Source organism: Diabrotica undecimpunctata, chromosome 8 (assembly GCF_040954645.1).
Source record: "Diabrotica undecimpunctata isolate CICGRU chromosome 8, icDiaUnde3, whole genome shotgun sequence".
NCBI classification, from domain to species: domain Eukaryota; kingdom Metazoa; phylum Arthropoda; class Insecta; order Coleoptera; family Chrysomelidae; genus Diabrotica; species Diabrotica undecimpunctata.
Genome location: NC_092810.1, coordinates 112,022,810 through 112,042,525, shown reverse-complemented (window position 1 = coordinate 112,042,525; position 19,716 = coordinate 112,022,810). Strand labels below are relative to the sequence as shown.

Genomic DNA, 19,716 nt, shown 5'->3' with positions numbered 1-19,716 from the left:
TGTTGCCCAAGACGTCGAAGAGGAGCATGTAACATTAACAGGACGACGTGCCATGTAATTGGTCATTAGCCGGAGATCCCTAGTAGAATTTTGGTGAAAGTTTTAAAATGTTCCCTTACAAAGTGCAGACAGTGCATTAGCTGTTAGCTCTTGCCCGCCAAACGCATTAAACCTACGCTCGAGCCATCCTGAATCTTAACGAATAGGAGGACGATTTTTAATCGAAAATCATCATGAGTGATGAGACTCATTTCCATCTTAGCGGTTACGTGAATAAACAAAATTAACTTTTCTGGGGTACCAAAAATCGGTGTACTTCTTTGAGAACGCCGCAGGCCAAATGACGACTGTGGACGGCGAGCGATAGAGAGCCATGATTACCTCTCAATTAGATGGTTCCTCAATTAAATGAATTAGGCCTAGAGAACAAACATGCATTTTCAACAGGACGGTGCAACGGCGCACACTGCTTGTGCCACAACCGATATTCTAAAGGAAGTATATCCTGGTCGCTTAATCTCTCGTTTTGGTGATTTAGACTGGCTTGCTAGATCACCCAATTTAACCGTTCCAGACTTCTTTTTAAGGGGATTTTTAAAGTTGCGGATTTACGTCAACAAGCCTCAGACTCTTGAACCGCTTAAAGAGAACATTCGCCGGAAATGCCAGAACCTGTCGCCAGAAGTTCTGGTAAGATGATGACAAATGCCATATAACGAGCCCATATAGTCATCAATTTATTTCCTTTATCAGCACTGCTCTGGCAAAATCAAGCAAATAAAGTGTTCTATTGCTTTGTACCGTTACGTAGTTGCAGATTGACGACAGTATAACCAAAATTGTAGAACTCATATTTTCTTTCATAGTGACTCATATTTTCAATATAGTCTTTTACGGGTTTGAGGGGAACGGAAATCGACAAAGGCGTGCGGTTTTTATTAAAAAAATACACAGGATTTTAGAAAGAATTGATTGTCATAAAAATTACTTTCTTATTTTATAGATGCCTTAGATGAAAGAAACTAATCCTTGTTAAATATATTTTTTGGGAAAAACCCTTTATCCGTTTCAATTAATAAACTTATAACTGATTCAAGGATTAAATTTAATTCCTATAGTCAAATGAGATTTAATGACATGGGATTAGAAAAAGGGTCGCCTAGTAACTTTTAGCACAGGTATAACTGAAACTTAAGAATTACTTAATACTGAAACAATTCTTGGTACGAATTATAGTAATAAATGGGTCACCTTAACTGAATATTTATTTCCATAAAATATAAAAAATATGTTCAAATAAAAACTAATATTATACCTAAACTAATCTAAGCCATCTATGCCATCTTTAGATTCATCAGTAGTATCTTCGCCTAGATCCACAACTACTGGTTCCATGGTAATTTCAATGAAGTTATTAAGGTTTCACATAATATTCTGCATAAACACATTCTGGTTTTCTTTTGCGAACTACCGTACATTTTTTTCTTGTATTTTTACAATTTTTCCCAAAACTTCCACAAGAGTGATAACTTGAATATTAATGTTCTTAGGATCCACTTGTACAACCAAATTTCTAATATTTTAATCATTTTACATACAGTGTGCATATATATATATTTGATTTCTTTTAATGTTTTTATTCATCATTATTACGTAGACCATTATAAAGACCATCATCAACAACAAATAATATATTAATAAATTATGTAAAAAAATGATCGAATAACATAAAAAACCAAATCAAACACGTTTTCGTTGTTTGTTTATTTGTATCGCTTAAAATATATCTGGTTAAATAAGCCGGTTTGCACTAGAAGTTTATTAGTTATCAGCAGCATTAAAATGATATAACAAATTTTATAATCTAATCGAGACAAGTTTTAGGTCGGTAAACTATTACTATTATTCATAATAAATTTAGCGTGGAAACATTTTTAATAAATTATTCAATCTTCGTATATCGAATATATAGATTTTCATTTTTTGGTAAAGAAACTGCAAGAGGGAGTATATATAAAAAAATATGAAGTTTATTAATTTTTAGGGTTTCTCCATACATACAAAATACATAAGCAATTGCATAATGACATGTAATGTTTTTTGCAAACTCAAACCTACTCAAAATTGTGACAGTTAATGAGTTATTAAAGACTGCTAAATTTTAAACATATCGTCCAAATAGTTTATAAGTTATTCAATTTGTTTATCCCCGAGGGCGATTATTTAAACAACTGTACTTGGCCAAACAGTCACTCTAGAGGAACTTTATCTTGATTTTTGTTTGTTGATTCCTGGCTCCTTCTTGTTCCACAAAAAGCTGGGAAATAAATGGTCATCAGAATGTCGAGATAAAGCTAATGAAACCTCTCTTTAATTGTGCTCATTTCACAAACATTAGCTACCATGTACGAAGAAAGACATGGAGAGCCTCTCTACCATGACAAGATCTCAAGGGTCTCGGAAAAGTCTTTTTCTTCTCCTTCTTCTTTTTATGTCGTCATGACTCTGTCTGTTTTTTCACTGAGTCTCCAGTAAATTGTCATCGCATCGTTTTCGTGGTCTTCCTACTGAATGTCTTCCTATTGGGGAACCGCCTCTCGCCGTCTTTACTAATCTATTTGTGGTCATTCGGCTTATATGACCCTTCCATTCTACTCTTCTCTTTCCTACTCTGCTATCGATGATCTCTACTCTGCATCTTCGTTGTATATTTGTACTTGTAATTCTGTCCCATAGTGTCTTACCATCAATTTTTCTAAAGGGTTTAATCTCTTCTCTTTCTAACATCCTTGTACCTCTCCTCTCTGTGTCAGGTCGTGTTCTTGCCGCGTATATCATAATTGATTTGATGACTGTTTTGTAAATTATGCCTTTCATTTCTTTACCGGTGTTTTTATTCCTCCATATTGTTTGCTGTGCGGCTCTGTTTGCTCTATTTACTTGATCTTCCACTTCTGTTTCGAGCTTTCCGTAGCTAGACAGTGTGATGCTAAGATATTTAAATTTTAATTTTTTTCCCGTCAAACGCCTTCTTCAGGTCCACGTTCAAAACATGAATAGCAGAAGTCATGCCTGAAAATTTTTATAGAACATCTAAATATGAACAAGGTACCTTGTTTCAATTTGGCATAAAGTGGATATCAGAAAGGTTCTATATTGTAGCTCTAAGATTGATTAACCGGTAAACAAACATTTTAGTGGATCATATTGTAAGTTGGCGTAAATATTTAGAACTATAAGATGGGCATTCAATCACAAATTAGTCCATTAATTTGTAATCTCACGTTAATCTTAATTTCCTGTATACTGTATACTTCACCGTGTATAACTGTGAAACATATCGATTACTAGCTGAATTACAGTTTGTTCCAACTTTCTGCAAACTATAGATTGTCTAATATTTATTAGGGAAATGCCTGCAATCATTTCCTCGATTCAAATTATATTTGCCAGCTTTCAAAAGTCAAAGATTTTTGTTCTATGCAGAGGGCAATACACTTATTTGATGAATCGTAGCATTTTAGTGAGATTATAAATATAGCTTTGGGACTAGTTTGGGACGCAGTCTATTATAAATTTTTACTATAAGTGTAATAATTCAGTAGCTGTCAATAAAACTATATTTTACTCCACGACTTCCACATTTTATTTTATCATCGTCGATCGAGAACAATCGGACACAGGGAATTAGAAACAATTCGAACTTATAATTATATTCGAATTTGTCCAATAGGAAACAAAAAAGTTAGGACTCAGAATATGGTTAAAGATATAAATGTTCAACCAAGCTTTGCACCGAAATCATTTTTTATGATACCAAACCATCATTATGGACAACGAAAAATAGTACGAGTTCTAGATGAAAATAACGTATCTTAAGTAGCAAAAAATAAATGCATCATCATCATCATCATCATTGGCTCCACAACCCCTTGTGGGTCTTGGCCTTCTTAAGTATAAGTCTACAATCTCTCCTATTCTTCGCCTTGGCTTTCCAGTTTTGTACTCCCAACATTCTGAAATCTTCCTCCACCTGATCCATAAATCGTGCTCTGGGTCTGCCTCTCCTTCTCACTCTATCTATTCTTTGGTTTGTATGACAAACCTAATAATATCAGGTTTGTCATACAGGCGGTAAAGTTCGAAATTATGGCGTCTACGCCATAATCCGCCCTCCTGTACTCCTCCATAGATATGCCGGAGGATTTTACGTTCAAAGCATCTTAAACGTTCTTCATCGCTCTTTGTCATCGTCCATGTTTCCGACGCGTAGGTGAGGATGGGCTTGATAAGAGTTCTGTATATCACTAGTTTCGTTATTTTTGTAACTAGACTTGTTGTTAAAAACTTTTTTAATCCATAATAGGCTCTATCTGCCAGATATATCCGTCTGTTAATTTCTGCACGTACTGCATTATTCCGATTAATTTGTGAGCCTAGGTATTTAAACTCTCTTACTCCTCCGAATTGCCAATCTGTATTGGAATCAGACAGCAACAGTACGTCTTCAAAATTCCAACGAAACAGAAGATTTCTCCATTAAAAAAGGAGTAAGGCAAGGTTGTATACTGTCTCTAATGCTGTTCAATTTATACGTAGAAAAAGCCTTCGCAGAAGCAGTGGAAGACTCTAATAAGGGTATTAAAGTTAACGGCATATTTATTAATAACATCAGGTATGCCGATGATACAGCCATAGTGGCAGATAACATCGAAGATCTTCAATGCCTTTTGAATGATCTAACTCTTGCAAGTGAAGCTCGGGGTTTGAAAATAAATATCAAGAAGACAAAATCAATGATTATAAGTAGAAATGATTGCCCCAACGCAAAGATATATGTCTCTGGAGAAGAAATCGAACAAGTCAGGCAATTCAAATACTTGGGATGTCTGCTGAATGAGGGTTGGGACCCCGAGAATGAAATAAAGAGCAGAGTTGAACAAGCCAGAAATGCTTTTTTGAGGCTTCGTAAGTTTCTGACTGATCGCAAATTGGACTTCAACCTCCGATACAAGATGCTTAAGTGTTACGTGTGGCCTGTTCTCCTGTACGGAATGGAAGCATGGACGTTAAAGGCCAGTTCCATTAACAAACTTGAAGTGTTCGAAATGTGGTGCCTGCGTCGAATGCTCAGAATATCATGGACGGACAGGGTCAGAAATGAGGAAGTACTCAGAAGAGCGGGCTTACAGGATAGGGAACTTTTTAATTATGTAAAAAGTAAGAAGACTGCATACTTGGGGCACATTATACGAGGAGAACGATACACTTTTCAGCAACTGATACTCGAAGGGAAAATAGAGGGTAGGAGAGGTCTCGGACGTAAAAAAATGTCATGGCTGCGCAATATTCGACAATGGACAGGAATCCACAGCTATGAAATGCTTCGCAATGCTGCTAAAAACAGAATTATTTAATCCAGAATATTTAACATCTCACCTGACAAGACGATGTACGGTGGACGCCTACGCAGAAATGCATGGCACCTTAAGAAGAAGAACTCCTCTGAAAGTATATGTTCCGATCGTTAGATCTTCGGGTTGTGCTGCTTGTATATAATTTGATACTTTCATATACTTTGTCTTACTAGTGTTAACCTCTACTCCCATTCTTTTTGTTGCTGCTTCAAGCACCTTGAATGATTCGACCACGTCCGCCTTTCTTCTTGCAATAATGTCGATGTCATCGGCGTACGCTAGTAATTGTATGCTGCGATTAATAATAGTTCCTCTGGTTGTTATTCCAGATTCTCTTATCGGTTTCTCTAGTGCAATATTGAATAGAAGGCATGATAGGCTGTCTCCTTGTCTAAATCCTATCTGAGACTGGAACGTTCTGGAAACTCCGTTCTGTACCCTAACTTTTGTTTAAAATGCATCATACTCTTACAAATTTGCATGACATAGAAAAAAATTGATCTATATTCTTCTATATCGTTATCACTTTATATTATTGTATATCATTTTTTTAGGTAGAATGTACAGACACACGTAAATATAAATATCACTTTTTAAAATATTTTAAATTAATTCAAATTAGATTAAATTTAATTGTTGTATACTACTTATATACTACTGTGAAATTTTCAAAGATTGCTTAACGTTAGTTTTATAAAAGGAAAAAAAAACTATGCTATTAATTAAGGAAAAGAACCAAAACTAAAAACCTTTTTTGTATATATCAAAATAGATCTCCAATACTGGAGGCGAAAAACAAGACAGAAAGTGGAAGCTTTTTCTTGAAAACCACTCATAACCATTGCTAGAAAGTAACGAAGGAACCTATGAAGAAGGGAAAAAATGTCTGGACGAAATAGAAGAAAAATTAATACAGTCGGAATAGAAACCTGGCAAAAATTTTTAATAGAACGTGAGTCCTCACACCCCTGTTTTCTTCTTTCTTTAAGCTGTTTAACATGTCGCAATCACCGTCTCCCTTCATATTCTTAGTTTATTTCTTATTCTTCTAAGAACTAATACTTATTATATAGAAACAGTTTCTAGATACGATTAAAGTGAACAGTAATCTGTGAATAAAGAAAAAAACACAGGAATAACTTTTTACAAAAACACGTATTTACGTTGCCAGGTATCGGTACAAATATTTAAAACTGAAGTCTTACCTCAATATAACTCTCAAACATGGTAAATAGTCTTACGATCTAACAGCATCCACAATTTATATTACAACTAAAAACGAACGATTGCCACTATAATTAATAACACGCATTTGACTGAAACTGGTTATTGTTTACGAAAAAAAAAAGATGTCTTATGATTAAATGCGACGTTGAAATATTTTAATGAGTTTAATTAGAGAGGAACGGGCTATTTGGGTCATAATATTTGCACGATTTGATAAAGAAACAAAAGATATGGAGGTAAAAGATTAGTAGCTGTACGATAAGTTTATTTTGATTTAGGATTTGTTTCATATGTGACTGATTTCATCTGTCATGAATTATTTATTGTCATCTAAATTAAACAAATATAGGTACGAAATTTTTAGGGGAAGCGACCTCGATAAAATTTTTATAGAAGGTAATTAACAAATAGGGGATTTCGTAGGTTATAGGGATGAATTGGGGGCTATACATCGTCTCAAAGTGACTAGTCTGTACAGGGTAAGATATGCAATGGTAACCTTATGGGAATTTCGCCAATACGTTGCCAGTTTTATGCAGTGAGCGATGGCGTTCTCTATTGTTTATCTTTCAAAATAAACGGAATAAACCAGAAGTTCTCAACAAGTCCTCACGTACAATTTTATGTATTTTACAAATATCGTTTGCTAATAATTTTACATAATACTATACATTATTTCTTTGTAATAGTAACTTATCAACTTTTATCTTTTATTAGTAGCAGTAGTATAATAAAATGTGCATTAAATAAACATTTGTTTCAAAGTTTAAAATAATTCCGGTAATTTCTACTAACTGCCAAATTTAATATGTTATTTATGTCCCTGCGGTGCTAATTACTGCCATAATGTGTAAGGAATTTGTAATTTTGGTTGATATCGACTGCAAATACTTTCTTCTAAGTTATTCAGTAATTAAGAAGCAATTAGAGTAATTCTTGTACAGAATATGTTTATAAGCTTAATACATCCAGGGCCTTAATTAGTCTTTATTTGTTCTTCGGAGCGCGTAAACATATTCGAGTTGCGATTATTTGTACACCATCTTGGATGTACTGTTACTGTTTTGTTATTGTTATTATTTGTTGGTGGCTGTTGTTGTGATTTGCTGTTGGAAATTATTGTTATTTTCTCATGTTGGCTATTGTTATATTTGACGCCGAATTTTTACCGCAAAATGGAGGAAATTGTTCAATGGAAACGTGGAAAAGCTCTGAAATTTTCAGAGAAGCCGATACTAATGAATATTATTAATTATCATCTTAATCAGGATAACAACATTTCTGTATCAAGTGTAATTAGGAAATTGTCGGAAATGAGTGGTGTTTGCGAAAAGACTCTGTTTCGCATACGACAGGAATCTTCATCACCTGCTGGATTACAATCTTCAAAGAGCAGGCCCAAGAAGCGAAAGGTTATTAATTCTTTCAACAAGTACGATAAAATTGTCGGGGGCCAACTTCGTAGAATAGTTAATTAATTTTTTCGTGACAACATACTACCAACAATAAACACCATATTAGCTGTTGTAAATGTCGAAGAAACTTTGCCCAACTTTTCACGGGCCACGTTACATCGCTTGCTGAGTGATATGGATTTTGTGTTTATAAAACGTGGCATAAATTCAATTTTGATTGAAAAACCAGAAATTATCTCGTGGCGTCATCGTTATTTACGCCCAAATTTCGTAAATACCGTGCAGAAGGATACACAATAGTGTATTTGGATGAATCATGGGTAAATATCGGGAACAACGTGAAAAAAGAATGGGCTGATAAAACAATTACATCTCATCGCGATGCTTTTGTTCGTGGTCTGACAACAGGATTAAAAGCTCCAACAGCTCGTGATGCACGGTCCGTTTTATTGCACGCAGAATCTACCACTGGATTTGTTGATGGAGCACGCAGACCTTCGAAGATTGGTTCGAAAATAACTTAATGCTAAATTTGCCAGAAAAAACTGTTGTGGTAATGGACAATGCCTCCTATCACAGCAGAAAGTCAGAACAAATTCCCAACAGTTCAACACTAAAAAAAGATATTCAAGAATGGCTTCTGGTACCCTATCACTGTGAACTCAATCCCATCGAAATGGTTTGAAGTTAAGTAACACGGTATATAGCTGGACGCAACGCGAATTTTAAAGAAGCTGAGATGCGAAATTTAATTACAGCAGCGTACCAGGTCATTACGCCAGAGAAATGCAAAAACTACGTAAACCACGTAATAGCAACAGAAAAAAAAATGTGGGAAATTGACAATTTGTTGGATGATATCGAACCAATTATTATAAATATAAATAACGGAGATAGTGACGACTGTGACGATAATAATGATGATAATGATAGTGAAGCAGAAACTAAATGTGACAGCGATTGACAGAAAAAGGAACTAAATATAATGGTGTACAATTACGATTACTTACACACGAAATTAAAGACAATGACTTCTTTTATTTTCAACTTATTTATTAGTTTTATTTTCGGATATTTCTACGTTTTGTTACTGCCAACATATACAGTGCGGTTTTTAAAAGTCCTTCCTCCCTTAACTTTTGAATGGAACAATACATAAATAAAATGTTTCTTTATATCTTAGTTTTATTTTATCGATTTTATTTAAATCTATAAACAAATGGTTTGTATCGCTAGCACATACTGTAGAATTAAAAACAAACTGCTTGTGTGACATAAATAAAAGGCATTTCTTAATTTCTATTTTATTTTAACCCAAGTATGTTGTAGCAAATATTATTTATGTTTGAGAACCACTGAGAGAAGGAAGTCAGGCAGGGTCGTTAGTGGGCATTAGTACTTAAGCTACCCTCAACACAAAAGATGGATTAGGCTCAGCTAGATGTTTGCAAAGAAGTATGGCATCCTTGTTGTGCATTTACCCTGTACAGACTAGTCACATTGAGACAATATATAGTCAGCTTGAAGATGAGTGCATCTGCCTTGAGTGTCAATCAAAAATCAAATCAAAATCAAAAAATCAAAAAGTATTGCTTTGTAAGGTTCAAACTAAGAATCGAATCGTTTTCTTTAACGATAACTGGGTTAGTAACAAGGAACACCCTCCTTATATTAAAATTCCCGGCAATAATTAAAGCACCCTATTGGCAGAACGCGTTTTGGCGGGTAGTGTTCGTCAATCACCGCGACTTAGATTATTGGTAGAGTGTGCCATGCCCCCAACGACCCGAAACACAACGAGTCATCAAGCTTCTTCGAGGTAATTTCCTAAAATCTTGACTCGTTTGTTAGGTGTAGGAAAAATAAGTCCGTTTGACGTGCGTTGGAAGGAACACGCTCTATGTACTTTTCAATTTGCATAAATCTTTGTTATTTTTATTTTAAATCATTTTATCATCTTTCTTATTTAAATCATTTCAGACTGTGGATGTTTCTTGAAAAGGGAATTCTTGTTAGGAGACATCGACATCCACACACGAGTGCATGGATTAGGCCTGCAAATGTTAATCTAAAGAGTAATACTCTATGGAACGACAAACCAGTGCCGTCTAAACAATTTTTGGTTATCTGTTCTACGAAGAAGTTGTCTCAATGTTCTACCCATCTTATCCTAATCCTCTTAAATGTGTAATCGATGAGGAAAATTAGCCGTCCAGAAAAGAACAGTAACTTGAAAGTTACAAAGGAACCTGGTAATGACTGCTGCTGTATAAGGTCCGGTAGAGTCGAATCCGGTTGGAAGAATTGGTATCCTATTTGCTGAATATATGGTATATTGGATGTAGTCCTGGGCATTCATGTCTATTTCAAAAAATGCTAACGGAGACCTGATTCCATATGAAATTGCATTCAATACTATAGGTTCGCGCGTAAGTGCTGACTCATAATCTATGCAAAATTGAATTTCTCACCATAATTTCTGAAATTTTCTATTATTGCTCTACTAACTGCTCGAAGAAAGAGTAGTTTATTCAGTTTTTAAATGAGTAAAACCATAAATCATTTTAAAAATTCGTATTATCGTATAGAATAAAGTTAGCACAAAAGAAATCCAAATATTTTTCGGCATTTACCTTTAGTCTAAAACATTGTTTAACAAAATTTGAAGATTTGTTATATTTTATTGGTAGTTGTATTTTCACTGTCACACAGTCAGTAGCATATATAGAGTTAGGTAGAGTAACATACAGTCCCAATGTTAAAGCATATGAAAATAAGTTTGCGAGATTTTTAATTATCGAGTTCACTGTGGATAGCTACAACACCTCGATCATTTTTTATTTATGTGGGTGCTATTGACCACGATAGAAAACATTTGGCGTTTATTGCAGCATAAAAAGTTTTAACCGGCATGTGTTACATAGTACCTACTAATAACAATCTTATGTTATAATATCTAAATACAGCACAAAGTAATACATATCGTATTTACTTAGTTAAACATTTTTTTTTATACAAAAACATACAATTAGATCAAAAAGGTAGGAATATTACGAAGTTTACATAAGAAGTTAGGTACGTACGTATCTATTAAAATTTAAATTATATATTTATGTAGCCGAGTTAAAATAGTTTTACGATTTAGCGAAATCATTACGAAAACGTTTATTAGCTCTGAAATAATACAACGCTTTGATTATAGGTATGGTAAAAAACACGAGTCCATCTATTTATAAAACTTATTACTATCTTTGCGCAGAACTTAATAATTATTGTTAAGTGCGTGAGGTAAATAAAGCTAAAAATGATATAATACTTGATGACACCAGTTCATAAACATGTACAAGTTTTTGATAACAAGAAAGTTTTTAATTTAGAACTTTTTTGTTAGGAAACTAACTACGAAATTTACAGGGTATATACCTAGATTCAAGACTAACATTTTGAAAATCATACATTAAAAAAATATATTCTACTATACAAAAAGAATTCTTGATCTTAACTGTACATATAAATGTACAAATACAAAAATATTGCGTTACCATAGCAACGAAGAATAATTTCTTAGAAGCAGTATAAACTTTCACGTAAAATGTCAATACCTATTAGTGATGTAACGAATGTCTGTTTTTGAACAATCGCGAATGCGAATATATGCCACCGACATTCGCGAATACGAATGCGAATATTCAGTTTTTTTTTTTAATTTGGCAATTTTAATATCGTGCAAAAAGCACGATATTCTAGTAAATAATTCAGGAGAAGGTATCACTGATGAATAAGAAATACTTGAAACATGTAGTAACTATATTTTTGCCCCAATGCCAAACACACAGAGCAATGTAAATCAAGACATTTTAAAGTCTGAAGTTGTTCGTGCTATAAAATCAATCAAAACAAAGAAAGCAACTAGACCAGACAACATCCCATTCTTGTAGGTTGAACTCTTAAAAATGATACAAGAGAACCACATCAGTGCTCTAGTTAAGCTTTTTAATGATGTGTATACTACTGGTTAAATAGCGGGGGAATGGCGAAGTCTGTTTTTATAACACTTAAGAAGGAAAGAAACAAAAAGATGCGAAAAATACAGAGTAATTAACCTGATAAGAAACACATTAAAAATTTTTCTTTGTATTATTCATGGAACAATAAAAAGTCCTTGCAAAGAAGAGCTCGACAAAACTCAGTTTGGATTAAGAAATGCGCTGGATACCTGTGAGGTACTTTTTGGCTTAAATTTATTTCTCCAAAAGTGTCGACCAACGTAAAGATATTTATGTTGCTTTTATCGATTAAGAAAATTCTTTTTATCGGGTACAGAAAAAAGAGGAAAGGCTTTTGATATCTACTCGGATATAATTTTCAAACGGACTTAGCACGATAAATTCTTTGAAGTAAAAGTCAATGGTGAACTAATTAAATATACTCTGATGACAGTGCTATTTTATGTGATAGCCTTCAGGACCTTTAAGAGTCGTTGAAATACGAAATACGAAAGGAAGAGAAATGGGCCTAAATATGAATATATCTAAGACAAAATTTATGATATTCAGTCGCTAACCGTACGACAATCCTTCCTTACAGATAGATTAACAAAACAGAACCAAAAAATACGTTAAAAAAATACAAAATAAAATATCAAAACTATGTTACAGAACAACCAGATCCAAGTAAAGAGATCAAGTTCAATATCGAAGTAGTTCGCACAACGTTTCTGAAAATGAAATTATTATTCTGTAACAACAACTTAAACCTAAAGGTATTCAAAGAATGATCAAGTGTTATATTTGGTCAGTGCTGTTAAATGGCGAGATCTGGGCTGATACGATCATTCGCCTATAAGAGATGTGGTTGCATATAAGATTGCTCCGAATACTCTGGACAGTGAGAAGAGATATTGAAAGAAAGCGGATGTCATGGCTCAACCAATATTCGCGCTTGAAAAGGAATACGCAGTTCTGAACAACTATTTCGATTAGGTTAAGACCGTGAACAACCAGCTAATGTAATTGCAAACGTTAAGGGGGCCTAATATGGCACTTAAAGAAGAATAAGTGAACACTGATAATACCCTGGATGGGCAATGTTGATACTTAATAACTAAAAATATTTGTTGAGTAGATCAGAAACTTTCGCGTTATCAATATCAGAAAAATGCTTCTTATTTGTAATCTTGAATTTTATAAGAAACTTTTCGTTGAAGCATCTCATATGAAATTTCAAAGAGGACTCCGAAGCTTCTGCGTCAAGTATGTGAGACTTCCATGTTAGTTTTCTATCAAGAATTATTATAGGCACCATAGTTATCATCATCCTCACATATTTCTTGTCCATACCAGCAACAGCGTTATTTTTATTGATTAATATTTAAAGAAAGTGAAATGAAAAAGACAGAAAAGATTTGATTTCACATTCAAAGCGTCTATGTATCTATTGATACGTATTTCGACTTAAAAAGTCTCATCAGAATAGTTATTCATAGCCGTTCTTAACGTGAAAAATAATCTTCTCTGTCTTATTAGAAGTAACAATAACATGACTTCGTTATGGACGCAATAGCGACATCTGATAGAAAAATCGGTAAGATAGTTTCGAAACAAATTCAGATTTCTGCTTTAATCTGGAGCCTTCTAAAAATTGCAAGACATGGCCAGACGATGATAAAGATATTAAAAAGAGACATGGGGAATCTAAAATTTGCATTCCACGACATGTCTATTCATCTAGGCAGAAATCCTAACGAATTTGTTTCTCGTACTCATACAGAGTAGATCCGAATAAAATGAAAAAGACAGAAAAGATTTGATTTCACGTTCAAAGCGTCTATGTATCTATTGATACGTATTTCGACTTAAAAAGTCTCATCAGAATAGTTATTCATAGCCGTTCTTAACGTGAAAAATAATCTTCTCTGTCTTATTAGAAGTAACAATAACATGACTTCGTTTTTCATTTTATTCGGATCTACTCTGTATGAGTACGAGAAACAAATTCGTTAGGATTTCTGCCTAGATGAATAGACATGTCGTGGAATGCAAATTTTAGATTCCCCATGTCTCTTTTTAATATCTTTATCATCGTCTGGCCATGTCTTGCAATTTTTAGAAGGCTCCAGATTAAAGCAGAAATCTGAATTTGTTTCGAAACTATCTTACCGATTTAAAGAAAGCTTTATTATTGCACTTGTAGCAAAATTTGCCTGACAATAAATCATATTCCTTTTTTTAAAACTTTTTTTTATTTACAAAATTTTGTAAACAAATGATCTAATTATAGATCGGAAATACCTACTAGTACATAAACTAGCCCCCTTACGTGTACTTAGCAGCTTACACGTAATAATTACATCTGCGATGTCTCATATCTACTAAGACAGCCCCCATTTGTTGGTGGAAAAATAAACAGACTATCGAATACAACCTTCAAAGTTCCAGGAGGTCTTGACACTGATAAATATTTTGAGAAATGATTTAAATTTTTTAATAGTGTAAAAAAGTAACGATGTGCGAGTAACGAAAAAAGTACACAAATCGATTTTAATTTCGAGATTCGAACTTGCGTTGGTTAAACGTTCAAAGAAATTAAAAAGTTTATAATTTTCCAAGAGTGTTGTCTATATTTAGAATTTTTGTAATCTATTACCGTTCAAAAGCTTAAAATATCAGATATTTCTATTTTATGGATCGTTAATTTAGTTACAAACTATTAATTATTTTTTATGTGAATAAAACAAACGATACAATGTCATTACTCTTCACTTATGACATATTTGCATTAATAGATGTTTTATTTGCATTGAAAATTTTTCGACTGTTCTAACAACCATTCAAATTTCGTCATTTTGTGTCATGTGGAACAATTTCACCCAATCATGTCAACATTAGACTGATAATTGCATTCAGTGCAATTTTCAATCCCTATGACAACACAATCGAGTTTGACAACTTCATCCAAATAAATTTCAAAATGTCACGTTTCGGCAATGAGAATGTTCAAAGTATAAATGCGCTAATCAAAGAAAAAATTCCCAGAAATACAACCTACACTCACAAATATATTTGGGGAATATTCATGGAATTTTGCTGCGGACGAGAATATGAGTTGAATGAACATAGAAGCTTAGAAGAATTGGCGTTGATACTAAAAGATTGGGCCGTCAATATGAGAAAGAAAAACGGGGACGAATTCAAAGAGGCAACGGTGAAGACAATGTGGAACGTTTCGTGCAAACTATTGCAAGAAAAGTACTATAATGACTATAATATTATGATTGACCCGTTTAACAATATAGTGTTTCAACCAGCCCGAGATGCCCGCGATGCAATCAGGAAGAAACTACAAGCAGATCCATGTAAACGTAAGGCCAGTTCAGTTTCGTTAAATTGGTCTGAAATTAACAAAATAATATTGCTTTGGGATGAAGATACCCCTGAAGGTCTTATGCGTAAATTTTACCATATTGCTGCTGTAGAATTAGCGTGGCGAGGAGGAGAGGCAGTTGCTTGTCTGGTGGATTTTTTTCAAATCAAGAAAAATAACGATGACACTCCAACAAATCGCATTGAATACAATCCGGTATTCAGTAAAACGTGCCAAGGTGGTTCTAAAAGCTGTGCAAGTAGTAAATGGTTGGTTATCAATAGTGAGAGACAAAGATGCCCTGTACCTCTTTTTCATAAACTGATATCAAAACGAGGCGACAATATTACCTCACCACGACTGTTCTTAAAACCAAATCGACACTGGAAAAATGAAACTGACAAATGGTACGATAATGTACCTGTTGGAAGAAATACAATGAATGGATGGACTAAATCTTCTGCTGAAGCAATTGGCTTGAATGTAAAGGAGAAAAAGATAACAAATCACTCGAATAGATCAACTGCTGTTAGCGAATTAGCAAAAAGTGGTGTAGAAGAACAATTGCTAAAAATTACTGGTCATGGCAATCAGAATTCTATAAAACCATACTTGAATCTCGATCAAGAACACCACAACAAGATTATAAATATTATGCGTGGTAATAGATCTTCTATAGTAGATAACAGCAACGAATCTAATTAAATTTTAATAATTGTACTTTCACTAACTGTACTTTTAATAAATAAATGTTTCGTTATGTTGAGTTATGATTTTTTTTTTCGAAAAATTATCCGCCGAATATCCCTCGGACATTGATGAATGCCTCATAATTTCATGACAAATTTCTCAAGCTCGTTGCTTGGTAACAGCACGAAGCCGAAGGCTGAGTGCTGTTACCAAGGAACGAGCTTTCGATTGTCATGAAATTATCTCGTCTGTTATCAATGTCCTAGGGATATTACTACTGACAGTTAAACTAGTGTAAAAAACATGCCATCTAAAACTAATAAAAACAGATTACTAGTGGATAAATTGAAACAGAAAAGTTTGCATCTGGCTAAAAGTTTTCATCTAACAAACGCCAAATTAACTCGATTATTTTTACTCTGTGTAGTAAAGTGTCTTTACTACAAAATAATCTAAAAGTATTACTGGATTGTTATTTTTAACTTTGTTATATGACAATATGCAAAGTGCGTTTAACAAACGTGTACCCAAAACTACAAAAGAGCAAAAACATAATTTTAGAAAACGAATTTGTACAGATGTAGTGAATGGGTACCATAAGTGTGTGTAGTCACCAAAAAGTGTTGACCGCATTCCATCTATAAAATGTACTCTTATAGTACCTTGCAGTCATACAAAATATTCCACAGAGTCTATAGCTTAAGTCTCCATGAAACAGTCCCATTACATGTAGGTGCCAGGTAATGTGTAATACTTGCGTTAATATGCAGATGGATAAGGGCATCCCTGGAGAATAGGACAGTAATAACACTTGGGTAAAGCAACCATCAAAGCAAGAGTAGGAGGAATTTTGTCACCTCAGGATGTCACGCTGAGGATATTACAATCGTCGTCAGGTGAAAATTTGCCCAGATGCTGACTATGACAATACAACCAGCCCTTAATATAGTTCATAACTGGTGTAAACAAGAGAGACTGATAGTTAATGTTCAAAAGACACAAATCGTCAACTTCATAAAAAAGACAGCATTACAATCCCTAAAACCACCGGTGCTGGGAGGAACATACCTAGGGGTATATTTTGATCATAGTCTTACATGGAATACTCACATACTGAAAACCTCAAAGAAAGCTACTATGTCCTTGGGCAGATGTAGAAGAATGTATGGTAAGAATTGGGGCTCAACCGCAAAATGACCCTATGGTCATATACAAGGGTTATAATAGAACAATAAGGGTGCTAAATATTACACAAAGGTTAGCATGCCTGTGTATTACGAAATCCATAAAATCAACTTTCACAGCGGCGTTGGAAACCCTGCTGAATCTATTACTACTTCATATTTTTATACAGGCCGAAACGAGATCAGTGATACACAGATTAATACATAGTCAGCCACACACATAAGCCAGGTGGATGTGTTGACAATAGAAAACTATTTTCTAGAGGAGCTAAAAGCAGATATTGTAATGGGGCAATCCATCGATGCAACAACTACGAGATATAGCTTTGACAATAAATTCAAAATTAACGTGCCAGGCAGGGAAGACTGGAAGAAAGGTGTACACATACAAGCGAAAGCTACCTGGTACGCTGATGGCTCAAAAACATCGGAGGGTGTAGGAGCCGCTATAGTAGAGACAAATATATTTCCCAGTAAGTCTATCCAAGTATGTCACAATTTTCCAGGTGGAAATAACGACAATTCATTACTGCGTGGAAGAAATAGAAAGGCAAAAAGAACGTACCGTTTAATTGCCATCTTCACAGATAGCCAGGCAGCGCTTAAGGCACTAAATTATGTAGACGTCAATTCTAAGCTAGTATTGGATTGCGTGGGCGCCCTAAATAAACTAGGAGGCCGCAGCAAGGGTATCGGGACACGAGGGTCATGAGAAGCAATGAAAAAGCACGGCGTTGCAAAGGCAGTAACAAGAACGGCTGCAAGAAAGTGGATAGCTCACAAATACCTGGAATTATGGAGGAATTCACCAGAATAAAGACAGGCGAAACAGTTCATTACAAAACATTCGCCAAAATTTACGGCAGACCTAATAAGCAAAGACAGGAAAACAGTCAAAGCCATAGTAGGTCTGCTAACAGGGCACTGTAAGTTAAATAGGGAGATGAAGCTGTCTATGCTGATTCTGTCGCCAAGAAGAAAAAACAGCAGAGCACATTTTATGTCAGTGTGACAGCTTGGCAAATGTGCGGTTCTTTGCAAGGCGAAGGAAAGCCACCGGCAAAGAGCAACGTAAAAGGTTTAGTCACGAAGCTATTAGGCCTTTTAAAAAGGGTCAGGCTAGAGAATGTAATCTAAAAAGGTCGCAGTGGAATAAGCCAACAGCCACCTTATTGAATATATCTATCAGGCGTTTCTTGACTGGTGAATGTCCAGTAAGGAAGTCCGTCCAATATACATTTTGCCATGTTCTTGACCGAATATATTTTCCAATGAGAGTTATGTTGTGTTCAAATTCAGGCTCTCGTCCAGTCACAGTGAGTGCTTTTTGACAGTCCTAAGCTTTGGGCCGAAGTATTTTATAGCTAAAACTCTTTAACAAAATCATCCACAATTTTTTATTAAAAAAAAAACAAAATTCCCACATTCCCTTAACCCATTAGCACCCACTGTACTCATTGAAGTACAGCTGCTATTTTGACATACTAGAGCCATCTACAATAAAATGCTTGCAATTCTTTGTAATTACAGGAAACTATATACCCCTAAGACAGCAACCTTAACATATTTCGTTGAATAATTCCAGCTGGATTTAGCTAGTTTGTTAGTTTTGATTTATTGTTTATGAAGTCAACACGTGCGTTTTTTATTTTCTCGGCATCGACGTAGTAAATATACAGTAAGTTTCTCTCATTTACTTATATTTGCCATGAAATGGTTTACGTTGGTTTATAACAAGTTTAGTAAATGGCTTGGTTTAGTAAAAAGTGATTAATTTTTCAGAACTTTAATTACAACATGGTTTATTTGTTGCTAAAATTAGGTGTACCTACTTATATGAGTACAATAATGAGAAAAGAGAAGGGCAATCCGTTAAAAGTTTTAACGGAATGGATACCACCAGGTAAAAGAACCAGAGGCTGACCTAAACTGAGACGGAGACAACAAGTAAAAGAAGACTTAAGGAGTATGGAAATTAGAAATAAAGAAAGGACAATCAAAGAGAGAGAAGAATGAAGAAAAGAGTAGTGGAACGGCAAAGTCACAGCAGAAACTGTAAAACCAAACCCAGAATAGGATGATCCCCTACACGAAAACAGTACGAGTAAAATGGCTTGGGCATCTTTTGGTAGAAATGCAGATATATTCAAATTGAAGATGCCAATCTACCTGAAGAATAAAGCATTCGATCAGTGTATACTACTAATCATGAAATACGGATCAGAATAGAATGGATCAGACAAAAACCCAAGATTACTAATGTAATCCATATAAATGGATTACATTAGTAATCGTTCTTCTTCTTTAAGTTCCATCTTCTATCGAAAGTTGGAAATCATCATGGCTATGCGGACTCTGTTGCCTGCCGCTCTAAAAAAACATTACATCAGTAAATCCAATTAAATCTCTAAACTGGCACTG

The 19,716-nt window shown here is 34.5% G+C and overlaps 1 protein-coding gene across 10 annotated transcripts in view; it reads right to left on the bottom strand.

The window, feature by feature from the left end:
* Positions 1-19,716, bottom strand: part of mtd (TLD domain-containing protein mustard) — a 916,705-nt gene that overhangs the window by 96,432 nt on the left and 800,557 nt on the right. The window contains exon 1 of one of the 10 annotated variants that reach the window (XM_072540751.1): positions 6,623-6,766. The exons of the other annotated variants lie outside the window; for them this stretch is intronic. Within the exon in view, the coding sequence (XP_072396852.1) occupies positions 6,623-6,643 (21 nt within the window). The 5' untranslated portion in view covers positions 6,644-6,766. Of the gene's footprint in view, positions 1-6,622; positions 6,767-19,716 lie in introns of those variants that run through there. 10 annotated transcript variants of the gene reach the window in all.